Source organism: Clytia hemisphaerica, unplaced genomic scaffold (assembly GCF_902728285.1).
Source record: "Clytia hemisphaerica strain Z4C2 unplaced genomic scaffold, Clytia hemisphaerica genome assembly, whole genome shotgun sequence".
NCBI lineage: Eukaryota > Metazoa > Cnidaria > Hydrozoa > Leptothecata > Clytiidae > Clytia > Clytia hemisphaerica.
Window position 1 is genome coordinate 348,123 of NW_027104494.1, and position 14,177 is coordinate 362,299.

The 14,177-nt window shown below is 36.3% G+C and overlaps 1 protein-coding gene across 1 annotated transcript; it reads left to right on the top strand.

Moving 5' to 3' along the window:
- Positions 1-2,017: 2,017 nt before the first annotated feature.
- LOC136821617 (uncharacterized) lies at positions 2,018-4,633 on the top strand. Its single transcript, XM_067077833.1, has one exon. It carries the CDS (start codon positions 2,018-2,020, stop codon positions 4,631-4,633), a length of 2,616 nt encoding a protein of 871 aa, XP_066933934.1.
- Positions 4,634-14,177: the final 9,544 nt, after the last annotated feature.

Sequence of the window (14,177 nt, forward strand, 5' to 3'; positions counted from 1 at the left end):
TTTACCACCAAATGAAAATGAAACAACCACTGCCATAAGGAAACGAAGAAAAACAATGCGAGATGAAATTAAACACAAAAAAAAATGTCCTGAAAACAAAAAGGAAGACTTTCACTTTAAAGTATGTGCTGAAGATGAAAAAAAAACAGTCTTTAAAGAACAATTTCCCAGTCTTGTCAACAATTCAAATATACCTCCTAATCAACCTCAAATTGACAAACCCACATTTGATTTTTCAATCACTTCCATCAATTCTATTTCAAACAAGAGTAATCCAAAATATTATGGCAAAGCTATATGCACCTTTCCTTTGAAGAAAGTTTCAGTTGATAAGCCAATAATAAAAATAACATACCCAAATCAAGTTAAAAATGTCTAAAAGCCAGGAAAGAGATATTAAAAGTGAAAAATGTAAAAATAATACAAAAAGGCATTCTAAATAATCAAAAGTATAAAAAGAGTATTGAGAATAACAAATATTATGTTAAAAAGAAACTTTCTCAGTCGCATTCAAGTCAAAGCCAAAACACTGAAATTTTGAGTTCAATACCAGAAACGGAACAGCCGATCGTCCAAGAGGGCAATGAAATATCCTCGGGTGTCACTTCTAACGTCTCCTCAGCCATTCATAAGAATCCTAAAGTCTATGAATCAATTAAAAAAATTGAAAATGGAGAAATGAGTCACACGTTATTGAAATGCAATATATGTATGGAAATACATCCTCAATTCCACACATCTTTTGAAAATAAAGATAATCGTTTAGTAAATTTAAATAATATAAAACTCAATAAAAAAATATCTGTCCAAAATGTGCCACAGACAGTAAAAAGCGCAAACCAAAAAAGACCTCAAGCAATGAAAACCAAGATGTAAAATGTAATAAGAAAAATAAATCCAATGATAAAGAAAATCAAGAGCTTAGAGCTGCAAAGTGGTCAGGTATTGATAGTCCTGAAAGTGATCTTGGTCCAAAGCAAGACATAATTAGGCATAATAACATGCACTTTGGTCCAATTCCAGAATGTTTGAAAAATCTTACAACTGTTGAATTGGCACTCATATCTAAAATAACTGTCTGTATGCGTCATCTAAGGGCCATTCTATAAGCATCCCTCAGAGGATGTCAATCGCCACCCAGTTACCTAAACTTCCTGAGCAGGTAGGTATTGTTGTCTTAACACGCAGAGGTCAAAAGCAACAGAAAATCAAGCATTTCACTGTACAAAGACAAGCAGTTGAAATTGCATTGAAATGTTTGTGCTTTGGTATACCAAACGGTGGTTATAACACATTTAAAGCTAATACAAAAATATATTGCGGACCAGACCACAAAAATAGAACATTGACTAACAAATATTTTGAGCATTTTCCAAACCCTTATTATTTTGATGTTGATATAATGTTTGAAAGATTGAGTGCTCTACCAGCAGAAAGGGAAGAATATTGTGGATCAAAAACTGTGTTTATGGAAAACAATGTACCTGAATCTGAGCTAGGCCCGGCACCTGCCCAGTTTGAAGTGCCCTTCTCGCCTGACGATGAAAGCTATACAACATCAAGTATCATATTACCTGCTGAACCCAAAGATGTTAGTGAAGAAATTAAAACGATTGTAAAAAACGTGACAGGAAGTGAAGATATTGCCAACAAGTTTGCACTAGCAGAATGGAAATACGCAGATGCTGAACCTTTATCCGAATTAAAAACTCCTGGCTTTTTTGCACAACCCTTTCCATCCATCTTCACAGCAGCTACCTGTGACTTTACCCATAATCCTTTGGTGACAGTCAGTTTGGATGAATGGATAAAGCATATTTACTTTCAAAAGGATAACCGTGTCTCTAAACATCCATTTTTAAAAATTTTTCTGTACAATCTATCACTACGTAAAAAAGCTTTAAACAATGGCAACTTTTTAGTAGCGCAACAGCTAACCGACAGTCACATTAGCATTGATGAACTGTAAGAGAGTTTTAACAATAATGATGATTCAATTGCCAGAAAAGTTATCAGGATGGGCTCCAATCTTGTCAATTCTGACCCATATTGGAACAGATGCAAAAGAGAATTGGATGCTTTACTTTTCTTTAGAAGATACTCAATAGGGGATTTACCAAGCTACTTTCATACTAATAGTATGGCAGAACTCCACTGGGCTCCACTTAAACAATTTTTGGCTAAAAACCTTAGTTCTACATGTGAGATCACTTATGATAACATTTTAAATAAATTGAATACATATATGCATTATCTCAGAAGAACAGTTTTACAAAATCTGCACATTGCCACTTTATATTTCGAGACAAGGACAATAAATTACTATAACACAGTAGCCAAAGAGTTGTTTAACTTAACTGATTATTGGTTTCGCTTTGAATTTGCCAAATCAAGAGGACAAATTCACAGCCATGGACTCCTATTTTCTGAAACTCAAGCCAAAAATATCGAGCAAGCTCTTGATATAGATGGTTTATCTAGTGACCAAGAAAAAGCTGAGACCTTATATAAATGGCTTCAAACACATGAAGAAGACACAGATACCATATTTTCACCAGGCTTTGTTAGTATGCACCCTGCAGGTGGCTCCCAAGAAAATGGCCAAGATGGCTCTAAATTCTGGATTCCAAATGAGGAAAAATGGGCAAAACCAGAGGGTACCCAAGAGCCTCCTGAAATTGACCCACTGAATCTTATAATGACAGAATATTGCACCACCCCAGAAAAAGTTAGAGAATTGTATCTTTATCTTGTGAATCGAGTAGCATTACATAATTGTAATGACTATTGTCTGAAAAGAAAAAGAGTTGACTCTGATACACGATATTGTAGGGTCCATTTTGGAAAAGAAGATCCCATAACAAAAAAAACCCCAGGAAAAGAACTACATCCTTTCACCCCAATTCTAACTGGAGATAAGCATCCAAGGTGTGAGGGCCCCAGAGACCATTGCAGGATGATAATGAATGTAAAAGCTCATTTATTATCCTGGTTGGCCAACTGCGATACTCAGGCTCTGGTTGATCAAGATTTGTTAAATTTACAAAAATATATCACATCTTACGCATGCAAAGGTGCTGCCGCAACACAGGATTTGGTCACTATCTATGGTCACCTTTTAGACAGTGCAGATCCCAATGCTTCAGTTAAGAGTATCGTATTAAGACTGCTTAATAGGATACTTGGTAAAATTGATACACCTGCTGCTTGTTGTGACTTTATCAATTCTGGTGGCAAACTATGGCATTGTACTAGAAAGTTCCAATCTGTTGGTTTGAGTGGTTATAGACCTCTTAGCAGTAAGCCTGACGGTGAAAACTTCACTCAAAAAATTGCTATCGATAAGTTTCTAAGTAATGAGCGTAGAGAAAAGAATCCTACAATGACCTTATATGATTGGGTGAGAGAATGTTCTTGCAGAACCAAATGCACTGCTGATCACTGCCCAGTTTTCACAGGTATCCAAGTGAATCCTGTCTGGCCACTCTCAGAAGACTACTGTAAAGGTAAGCTCATGATGTTTTCACCTGGAGTATGGACAAAACCTGAAGATTTGAAGCTAGAAGGAGAAACGTTTGGTGAAGCTTTTGCATGCGTTCTTGATACAGATCAATGCCCACGTGTTGTTAAAGATAATGTGAAATCAGCGAAAAAGAGATATGATGAAAAAATGGAGAGAGAACGTAAAAGAAGGCACAAGCTAAATGAACAGCACAATGATAATGCAAATCAAGAGTCACAAGCTGATTCCCAATACTCCTTTTCCTCCAGTACCTTTTCACAAGATTCTCAAATGAGGGAAGTTAATGTAGCTCATGAATTGTTGAATGAGCTTCACGATGCTAATCCCTCGAATGCTGTTGATGAAGAACTTGAGGTTCCATTACTTGATGGAGGAACAGACTTTGATTGGCATGAGTATGCAATGGAATGCTTAGGACAAGCTTGGCCAGATAATGTTGGTTCTTGGTTGGATGATATGGATGCCGAAGTTGAGAAACAAACTGTCAATTCGTACGGTAGATGTGACTTGCCAAGAATTAATCTACTTTTAGCCAACGAGTTGCAAAGACTAATAATAGCAATAAATCTAGAACGTATGATTTTACTCCAGAAAGGGGAGAACTATGAACCGTTACGATTATTGGTACAGGGGACTGCAGGTACAGGTAAAACTTTTGTCATAAATTCACTTATAGCAAGGAGATTACGTCAAAGAAATAATGCAGTGTTGAATCTGGGTCCTACTGGAACAGCAAGTTTGCTTCACCCAGGTGGTCGGACAGTTCACTCAACCACACCTCCTCTTTCGAAATCCAAAACAAATGATCTCAAGTCAGCCCAAATGAGTGATTACCCATTAACGGGAAAGGCTTTGAAAAAGCTTCGTGAGACTATTGGTTATAAAAATAAAGGGCTTGAATTGGCTATTTTAAATATGGATGAACGAAGCATGTTTTCAAAAGGACTCCTTGGATGGACAAGTGAAAGATTTTCCCAAGCCACAAATAATTATGACAATACCTTCGGAGCGATTCCAGTTGTGAACTTTTTTGGTGATCTTGGCCAGCTGGGGCCAGTCAAAAAGTTCTCAGGCATTTTAAGGCCTGTCCAAATTTTCCGTAATTTTTAAACACCAATAGCACTCGCCAAGAGGTGTTCATTCATACCTTTTTGGAAGCGTATTAGGGTGTAGAATATGAAAAGTGCTGTTCGATAATTGTTTTGTTTGCCTAAATAAAGATATATGGATAAATAATGCAAAAAATGTAAAAATGCTGACGTCAGCAAAACTTATTTTTTAAATAACTTTTGATTGGCTTAATTGCAGAATGCAAGAGAATATTGAAAAGCACATTTTGGATCAATTTTTTTTTTAGAAATTTGATGACGTCAGCAGAAATAAGTAAAAAACGCATTTTTGCAATAATATGCTGACGTCAGCAAAATTTCACAATATTCTTTATTTAAAATGTCAGCATCTAAAATTAAGCCAATCAAAAGTTATTCAAAAAATAAGTTTTGGTGACGTCAGCATTTTTACATTTTTTGCAATATTTATTCATATATCTTTATTTAGGCAAGCAAAACAATTATTGAACAACACTTTTCATATTCTACACCCTAATACGCTTCCAAAAAGGTATGAATGAACACCTCTTGGCGAGTGCTATTGGTGTTTAAAAATTACAGAAAATTTGGACATGCCTTAAAATGCCTGTGTTAGATCTTCATCTCCGCCCTGCAAAGAATGCTTCACCTGATGAGCTTGCCGGGTTTGCCATTTACCGAAACTTTCAAGACGTCATTGTTCTTAATCAGACAATGCGACAGAAAGAGTGTGAAAAAATGTTTCTTGAAAGGTTATTAAGAATTAGAGGTGGCAGAATCACCCAACAAGACTGGCTTGCTGTAAATTCCAGATACGAAAAAGAGCTTCCCGAGGCTGAAAAGATAAATTACTGCAATGCTGAAATAACAATAACATTGCATGAAACTTGGCGTGAGGTGAATAAAGAAAACCGAAAGAATTTAGCCAACTTAAATGTTCCTGTTGCCACAATACCATCTACAGGTCGAGGTTATCATCACAAGAATGGAGATAAACAAGTTGGTCAAATACCACCTAAAGCCACAATCGCAGTTAATTCGAAAGTTATATTGACAAAAAAACAAAAAGCGTTTACCCCCTATGGCTTACATAATGGTGCTGTTGGTATTGTGAAAGCAATTTTATATGAAAAAGGCACATCACCTCCACAATTACCTACAGCAGTTATTGTTTACTTCCCGAGGTATACTGGACCATCTTGGGATATTAACAATCCCAAATTTATCCCGATTACTGCAGTCCGCTCAAAATGTGAAAGTGAATGCTGTAGTCGAACTGGTTTACCATTGATGCCTGGTTATTCCCTCCCAATAGCTAAGGCCCAAGGTATCACTGTTGGAAGCAATCAACCTGCTGAATTCATGAGGGTGAGTATACAAGAAGGTAAGTACATGGAACAGCAAAGTTTGGGAATAACCTATACTGCTTTATCAAGAGCTGAAAGTGAGGATCGATGGTGTCTAATTGATAAAATACCACAAGACCGGCTTGATTACATCAACCACCATCCACAAATGCAGAATCGCCATCAACAAGAAAAACGACTAAATGAACTATCTGCTAATACTATTGCCAGGTACTCGCATCTTTTAAATAAATCAAAGTATCTTCAGCTGCTAAATGAATTTGATGCACTTTGCAACGATGGTATCATAACCTGTGTATGTACCAGTGGAAATGCAGCTTGTACCTGTGTATATTGTTCTTTGAAATAATTTGTCAACCGTATTGAAAGCAAAGATGGACCGATTCAAAATACTTTGGACGTACAAATTTAGCGAACAGAAACTTTGCTTTGGCAAGGTCAAATAAATGTAAAATCTACGCCATTTTACTTTTGTGAATCCTTTCGTTAAAACGAGACTTCTCAAAGGAAATCGAATTACTGACAGTTATTCCTTGAATTGAAATTGAAACAGTATTTTTTAACTAAGATGTAAAAGCCTAGAAATATGATTTGAATTTGAATTAATATTAATTTTTATCTTTAACAATTGCATGCGTAAGCCAAAAAAGTTTCTGTTCGCAAAAGTTTGTACGCCTTAAGGAGGAAATTTTAATGCACAATAATTTAATGTTCCTAGTACTTGACATTCCTAGTATTTCTTTTTAGCTATGTTATCAAAACAACCTAATGTAAATGAAATTTGGTTTTCATATTTCATATCATCCTCCCTGCATAAATAAGCTAACATTTTGAGATAAACTTTCTTACCCCCACTTTAGCTCCTACTTTTATAAACCATTTCGACTTTGGAATAAATATGTAATGAATGTCAAGTCCTAGTGTACATTTTAATTTTTGTAGTAAATCATCAGCTATTAAAGTTCATTCGCTTTAAGTGTGCACTAATCTTTGTTTTGCTTGCCATTTTTCGACCGTTACTAGAACACTATATTTTCTAAGAAAAATAATTCGAAAAATTTAGAAAAGGAAGAACTACTTTGAAGCCACCTGATTTCAGATGTACAATTATTTTCGCATAGCTGAACTCAAAAATCCAAAAATTAGGTTTTTAGCACCAAGTGAAATAAAAGTTAATGGCAAGGAAACTAAGATTAGTGCTCACATAAGGGAAAGGACTTTTGTAATAAACAAAGCAGCAATCCAAAATTGGACATGACTTCATGGCTTATTGAAACGAATATTGGTAGAAAAGATCGCAATAAGACGATAAATATAAATTATCTAGATGTTGACTGGTCACTTATATCGCAATAAGACGATACTTATCAAATTACAGCTAGCTGGAGTCGGGCATCACTAAATGCTAAAATCAGGAAAAGAATGGACGGATGGCAGACTATATCGCAATAAGACGATAGATATAAAAGTATTGGCATACTATACATCGCAATAAGACGATACGTATTAAAAATAAACTGCCAGCTAGCCGGAGTTGGGCATCACCAAATGCTAAAGTCTGAACAAGGGTGGAAGGGTGGCAGACTATAAATCGCAATAAGACGATTGATTATCTGTATGTTAGCAGACCATACATCGCAATAAGACGATACATATTAAAAGTGACAGTTTTGGACTGATTTGGACATCAAATTCTGGATATCATCCCTCTATTTGACTTCAGGTTTGAAAAAGTAATTGTAAGAAATAAGAAACGGTAAGTCTTAGTTATTACATGTTTTACTTTTTTCGGTATATCCTTCAATCTTCTCGCAAAATAAAAAACAAATGCAATAAAAGTGACCGGTTTAAAGTCGTTGCAGTTTCTAATGTTTCCCTGGACCCACTTTCCTTTGAGATTATGTATTACGTTTTAAAAGTTAGCCTGATTTCTGCTTTGTTTTTTTCTAATTCAATTAGATTCAATCTGATATCCTGAGAAAATCGAACCAACAATTGAATCCAAGAATTATGAAATAGGTAATTCCCTTGATATTCTTTGTAATCTTTTTTACAGTTCCTTTACCCTGATGTTTTATATTTTGAAAATCATTCAGTTTAAAAATCTATTTTTTTCCATTATTCAGGTGACTAGTATCGGAGAATTTAAAAGACAAGACAAGTATAGTGCAGTTTATAAGTATTTCAATTTGTTAGCTAAGAATAGTTTGATTTAATTTTTTCTAATAAAATTCCACCTGATATGTATTACTTGTTATCTTCGATATTCCCGGGAAATAGATATCTATTATATCTTTCAAACAGAATGTTTGGTTGAGCTTTCTGTTTTCTATACTATTTAAAAAATGATTTATAATTGAGACCATTATTTTAATAGAGACTATTACTTTTTTAACTGTTTTGAAATGTCCAAATGTTTACTTTATTTAAAATTTAAATTAAGTTGGCGGATACAGTATATCTAGTTTTTATAAAATACTAAAAATCAGCATATGTGTTCTTTGAGTAGACGTTGGACGTGTAGGAAGTCAGAAACAACTTACAAATTCAGTCCCAGTTTTATAATAAAAGAAGTTCCGTTTTCTTTTCTTTTTTCAGTTCTAATATATTTGTAGTAAAAAAATGTCAACACAAGTTACCGACCCTCAAATGATCAGTTTAATGTCTCAGTTGCAGACAATAATCAACGGTGGTATATAATATTCTATTGATTCGGTTGATTTATCAGTTATATTTATATAGGTGCTGCGACCCAAATCTCCTGAGTGAATATAGTTAGACAGAAATCCTTAATTGTTCACATATTTATCGAAGGTTGTGTTTGATGCTAACGGTTCACTTCTTAGTATCCCCTACTAATTTTGAATTATTTCCTTGAGATTTTCATACTACTTCTTGTCCTCACTTTCTACCAATATCGTTTGACATATTACTCAAACCCAATAATACATTGATAATACAAAGATCGCCCAGACGGACCACTAGCTTTCGGCTAAAAGTCTGTTACTGAAAATATTTCTTTTTATATTCTTTAGCTGCTGAGCAGTTAAACAATCTGCAAGGCAGGATCTCTGGATTTGGTAGGTATATTATAACTGGAAATCTTTAGGATTGTACATTGTTCTAGGGGTTAATTTGATAAGGGAGGGAGACTTTGTAAGTTGCCCAACACATGTGAAAAAAAATAGAAACAGCGATTTACCTTCATGCCTTTCCAACTTGTAAGTTTATTAACATTTTTTCAGATGGGACAGGTAAATCGTTGGATTCCATTCCACCGGGTGTTCCTGTCAATCAAGTCAGTAAGTAAATCACTTAACTTTAAATTTGAAAATAGAATTATCTACGTGTGATTTGGAAAAAAATACATTCGTCCACCGGGCGCAATCGGTGGCCAACGCCGACACAAGCGATGCTGGCCTCGGTTATTGGGTGAATGGAGACGGCATGTTACCCCCACGCACAAAGCCGGAAAGGCGTTTTCATAATGATCGTGGCCGTGGGAGGGGCAGTCGTGGTGATGGGCGAGGTGGTGGTCGTGGTGGTGGTCGAGTTGGGCGTGAACGGACCAGATCAAGATCACGAAATCGTTCGCGCTCAAGCTCCCGATCCAGGTCACGGTCCAGGTCACGTACTTGTTCGGAATGTCGGCGACGCAATCGCCAATGCTACCATAGAAAGTAATAATATTTATTTCTAACTAGCTATAAAATATTTTAAGACTTCAAAAGAAACAAATCTGTATTCTTACTTTGCTTCGTTGTTGCTGAAGAAATAGATATGTTACTTTTTATAATAGCATTTTATTTTAGTAGTTTATCTACACCACTTTGTAAAATAATCGTTCGATCTTCGAGGGTCTTCATATAAAATAATTTATACCTTATCGGGGAAAACTTCGTCGGGGAAAAGTGACGAAATTTTGGACAAGTGACGAATATTTTCCCCGACGAAAATTTCCCCGGCCTTAGGTTAATGCGTTTACCAACTACCAGAAAGTGACGAATTTTTCCCCGACGAAAATTTTTCCCGACAAAGTTTTCCCCGATAAGGTACTTTCCAAATATTTCATGCTTTTATGTTTGCTTTAAAACAGATGTTATGGACTCGTTTTAACTTTGTCCATAAAATTATTCGTTATTAATCATTTCTAAGTAATTCGGTAAACAACATAACGTTACTAGCTAACTTGATATATTTAGTCTCTAGTCTCTATACTTAATATATAGTTTTTTTGCATATTGTAGATAGTAGTATACCATCCCAGAAGGAATTGGCCTAAATATAGAATATATATACCTAGGAAAAATCTTAGCGCTTATTTATGACAATTAAAATAGATATTGTAGATATATCATTATATAATATTAAGATAGTTATTGAATTATCATTGTTTATTTATTTGTTTATTTATCATTTGTTTGTGATTATCAATGTTTGTGATTAATCCTACGAAATTATATCAAATTTGAAAAATTCAAAACTTTTACTGTGTTTCTTTCTTTCCTGTTGAAATTGAGACAATTTTTTTTTAGATTTTTAAGGAATACCACCAAAAGAGTATGTAGGCCGTATATTTCATCCCGAGGAATGTTTTCTTATTGATATTCTAATTTAGAACGTAACAAAGGGGGGGGGTGTAAATCAAAATTTTGGCTGCAATCCCCAACGTCATATTTGGCACAAAAGGGGAATTCCCTCGAAATTTGAAAACCGCAAGTGAATTTTAGGTGCTTTAAAGTACGGTTGGAAAGAAGAATTTTAAATCTAAGTTTTAACATGAGATGAGATTTTTAAGGCGCACAACCTTAGGATCTCAGGATCTAAAAGCTCAAAAATGTTCCAATAAATCTGAGAATATAGCCTGAAAGTCACTTAACCCCTACCGAATAAAAAGACCCAGGAAACAAAGTGAGGGTACCGAAGTCGTAAAATTCTCGTCCAAGCTTCAAATTCGAATAAATGTTAAAACAAACGTTATTTTTCACAATGACTATGGTTAGAATACCCAAAAATGCCAATATATTTTGGTGGGGATTTGGAATCCCGGAATTGCGAAGATTGAAAAAAAAAGATAAAACCGTCACACCGGAATAAAGAAATAAGGCTAATCACCGTCACCGTCTGATTTTAACATATTCTTTCCCGTCTCTTTCCGTACTAAAAAAGGCCCTGTCACACCGTAAAAGTACGAACTCTCCTAGCAAGATGTTTAATTCCTGTAACCTGTACAGCAAACGCTTTGCAATGCAAACAGAGTGGAGGAGCGTGGGCGTTCTGGAGCGCGCGCAACCCCTTTTATATTGATTAAAATAAATTCATACAATTACAAGTGCATTCATAATCTTCAAAACAGTTTCTAATGTGATACATTCAATATTCTCATAATAAGAAAATAAATTTATAATTAACTGAACATGCGTGGTAATGAAAGCATCATGCACTAAAAATCATGCATTTTAAACAAAAACTAACCAAAAAAATTTTACACAAAACAAAACCAACAAATTTTAACAGGTTCAAAAAAGTATATTTTAAAATATGGATAATATTCTCATAAAATTTCAATATAACAAATTATCAACCTTTAATTGACAGTGCTATTAACAATAATGACAATTAAAAAGTGTAAAACAAAACCAACAAAGTTTAACAGCTTCAAAAAAAGTATATTTTAAAAGATGGATAATATTCTCATAAAATTTCAATATAACAAATTATCAACATTTTTTAATTGACAGTGCTATTAACAAAACCAACAAATTTTAACAGCTTCTTAAAAAGTATATTTTAAAAGATGGATAATATTCTCATAAAATTTCAATATAACAAATTATCAACCTTTTTTAATTGACAGTGCTATTAAGTGGGGGGCGTACGGGACTTCGTAATACCGATATACCGATCACTTTTTCTCTCAATTACCGATATACCGATAATTTTTTCGTTCAAATACCGATACCGATCAATGTTTCCCCATTTTTTAGGTACTCGTCCCCGGTACTTAGGCAAAAATGGGTGATTGGTATGTGTGGACGATAAAGGTCGGGTTTTTCATCATCCAAAATTCTCTATAACAATTACCAAACTGTAGCGTGTTGGGTAGCGTTAATAAGGGACAGAGAAAGAAAGTAAACGATATGTTTGAAAGTAAACTGAAAGCTTGTTCTCTTCTGTGAAAACGAAAGTAGAATGGTGTCTCCTTCAGGGTCGTGCTAAACGTGCACGAAATCGGAGTTCATGTTAAAGTGTACGGCACCGACGAAAATGTAAACAACGAATATCAAGCAACATCAACGTGATTGCCTTTTTGTCTTTTTACCTATGTATAGTCAGTTACATAGTCTTTCAAATACGTAGGGGGGCGACGTTCTCGGGTTGGTCGTTGTGTGGTAATGTCTGCAGTGGGTTCAACGGTGCTAAGGATTGGTGGTCGTGCTTCCTCAGGAGGTGGATCAGTAGGCGTTGTTGGGACTGCTTCAGAGGGATTGATTTCATCGATTGTGTCGGATGATGGTTGGAGGTCAGGTTCAAGACGTTCAAGGGTATCGTCGGGTTCATCAGTTGGGGGTTTGAACAGTGATGGAGGGACAGTTGATGGGATGGAACATAGCTCGGATTGATGAACTTTGTAGGTAGCATTTCGTAGTTGGTCGCTGACAAACTTTCTGATTTGATACCATGGATGGTCGCATTGGGTTACGAGGTAACGCGAGCGTTTGTTACACTTTGACTTCTCGTTCTTCAAGTATACTAGTGTACCGATGTCGAAGGATTGTGTTGGGTTTGTCCTTCTTTGGTTGGTGTATTGATTGTTTGTGAAACGACGGTGATGTTGCTCTTGGATGAGATTATAGTCGTCCAACGGTATTTGTTGGTGGGTGAACTGGTCACGCTGAGTCCAAAGCTCTCTGGATGACAAGCCATGGTAACGGATTCTGGTGTTGAGACGAGCGACTGCAATAGAAAGAGACGTGGGTGTGAGCGTTTGATTTCTGTCGTTTATTCGTAGGAGTTCGTCTTCGAGTTCTCTGACAGCCTTCTCTGCAACAGGGTTTTTGTTGATGTTCTTTATTATACCTATGTCCAACGTAATGTGATGGTCGAGGAGGATTGCGTCTTGGAACAGTTTGGTGAAGCCTGGTGCGGGATCAACACGAATAATTGATGTTGGACCATCCAGGGGGCGTAGATTGATACTCGAATTGATCAAACCGTCGCGTAGAGTGGAGTGTTCCTCACTTTCGATCAAGCATGCTGCAGTGAAGGAGGTGACAAATTCGCGTAGGATCAGGATGAATTGTTTATTCAAACGTAAAACGTCAGCAGCGAAAGAGTGACCGATGATAGGTGGTGGTTCGGAAGTAGTTTCGGGTGGTCTTGACGATGGAAACTTTTGAAGTGATATGCAGGTGTGACAGTTGGCATTGACTTGTTGAAGAGCAACGTCAAGATCGAGGGCATAGAAGTATCGAGAAAACACCTTTTTCAATTGGAATTGGGTTGGATGGTCAAGGCGGATGTGGAGTGCGGTGAGAAGACCAGTAAGGATGCTTCTTGGGACAACAATCCGTTCGGAGACTGGTGAGAAAGGTTGTTGCAAGGGTACGACAATCATCCCATCTTTGCTGAGCGTGCAACAGTTGAGATATCGTTTTATGTCCTTGACGTTGGTTAACTTCTTAGATGGGCGAGTTCCTTGTCGTAAGTGTGAGTGGACGCGTCGGAGATCTGGACACTCTGATTGGGAAGATAGCCATGTTGACCGGGTGATGAAAGGCATTCTTGAAGTACCTTTAATGATGCTTTCGGATGAAACAGCATTGACGGTCGCTGATTCAAGATCGTTTACGAATAAGCAAATTTGACAGGAGGGGTCATGACATTCTGGTGCGTTTCGACTTTGAAAGTCTGATGGAACGTTGGCAGAGCCATCGAGATGTTGCATCTTGACTACATAGCGGCAAGCAGTAGATAAGAATGTTGATAAACGACTACTATTTGAGAATTGTCGTTTGAGTAGTTTGTTATGCGCCTGAACGCAGGGCTTACTGACAGTCAATACGGATGGTTTCTCGGTCGATTGTATGATATACGGGCTAAAGTGTTGCAACGATGCAGCAATGCTGAGTGCTTCTGTTTCACACGGTATCCAGTCAGTTTGACGTTGGCGTAACTTTGCGCTGAAGTAACCAGATA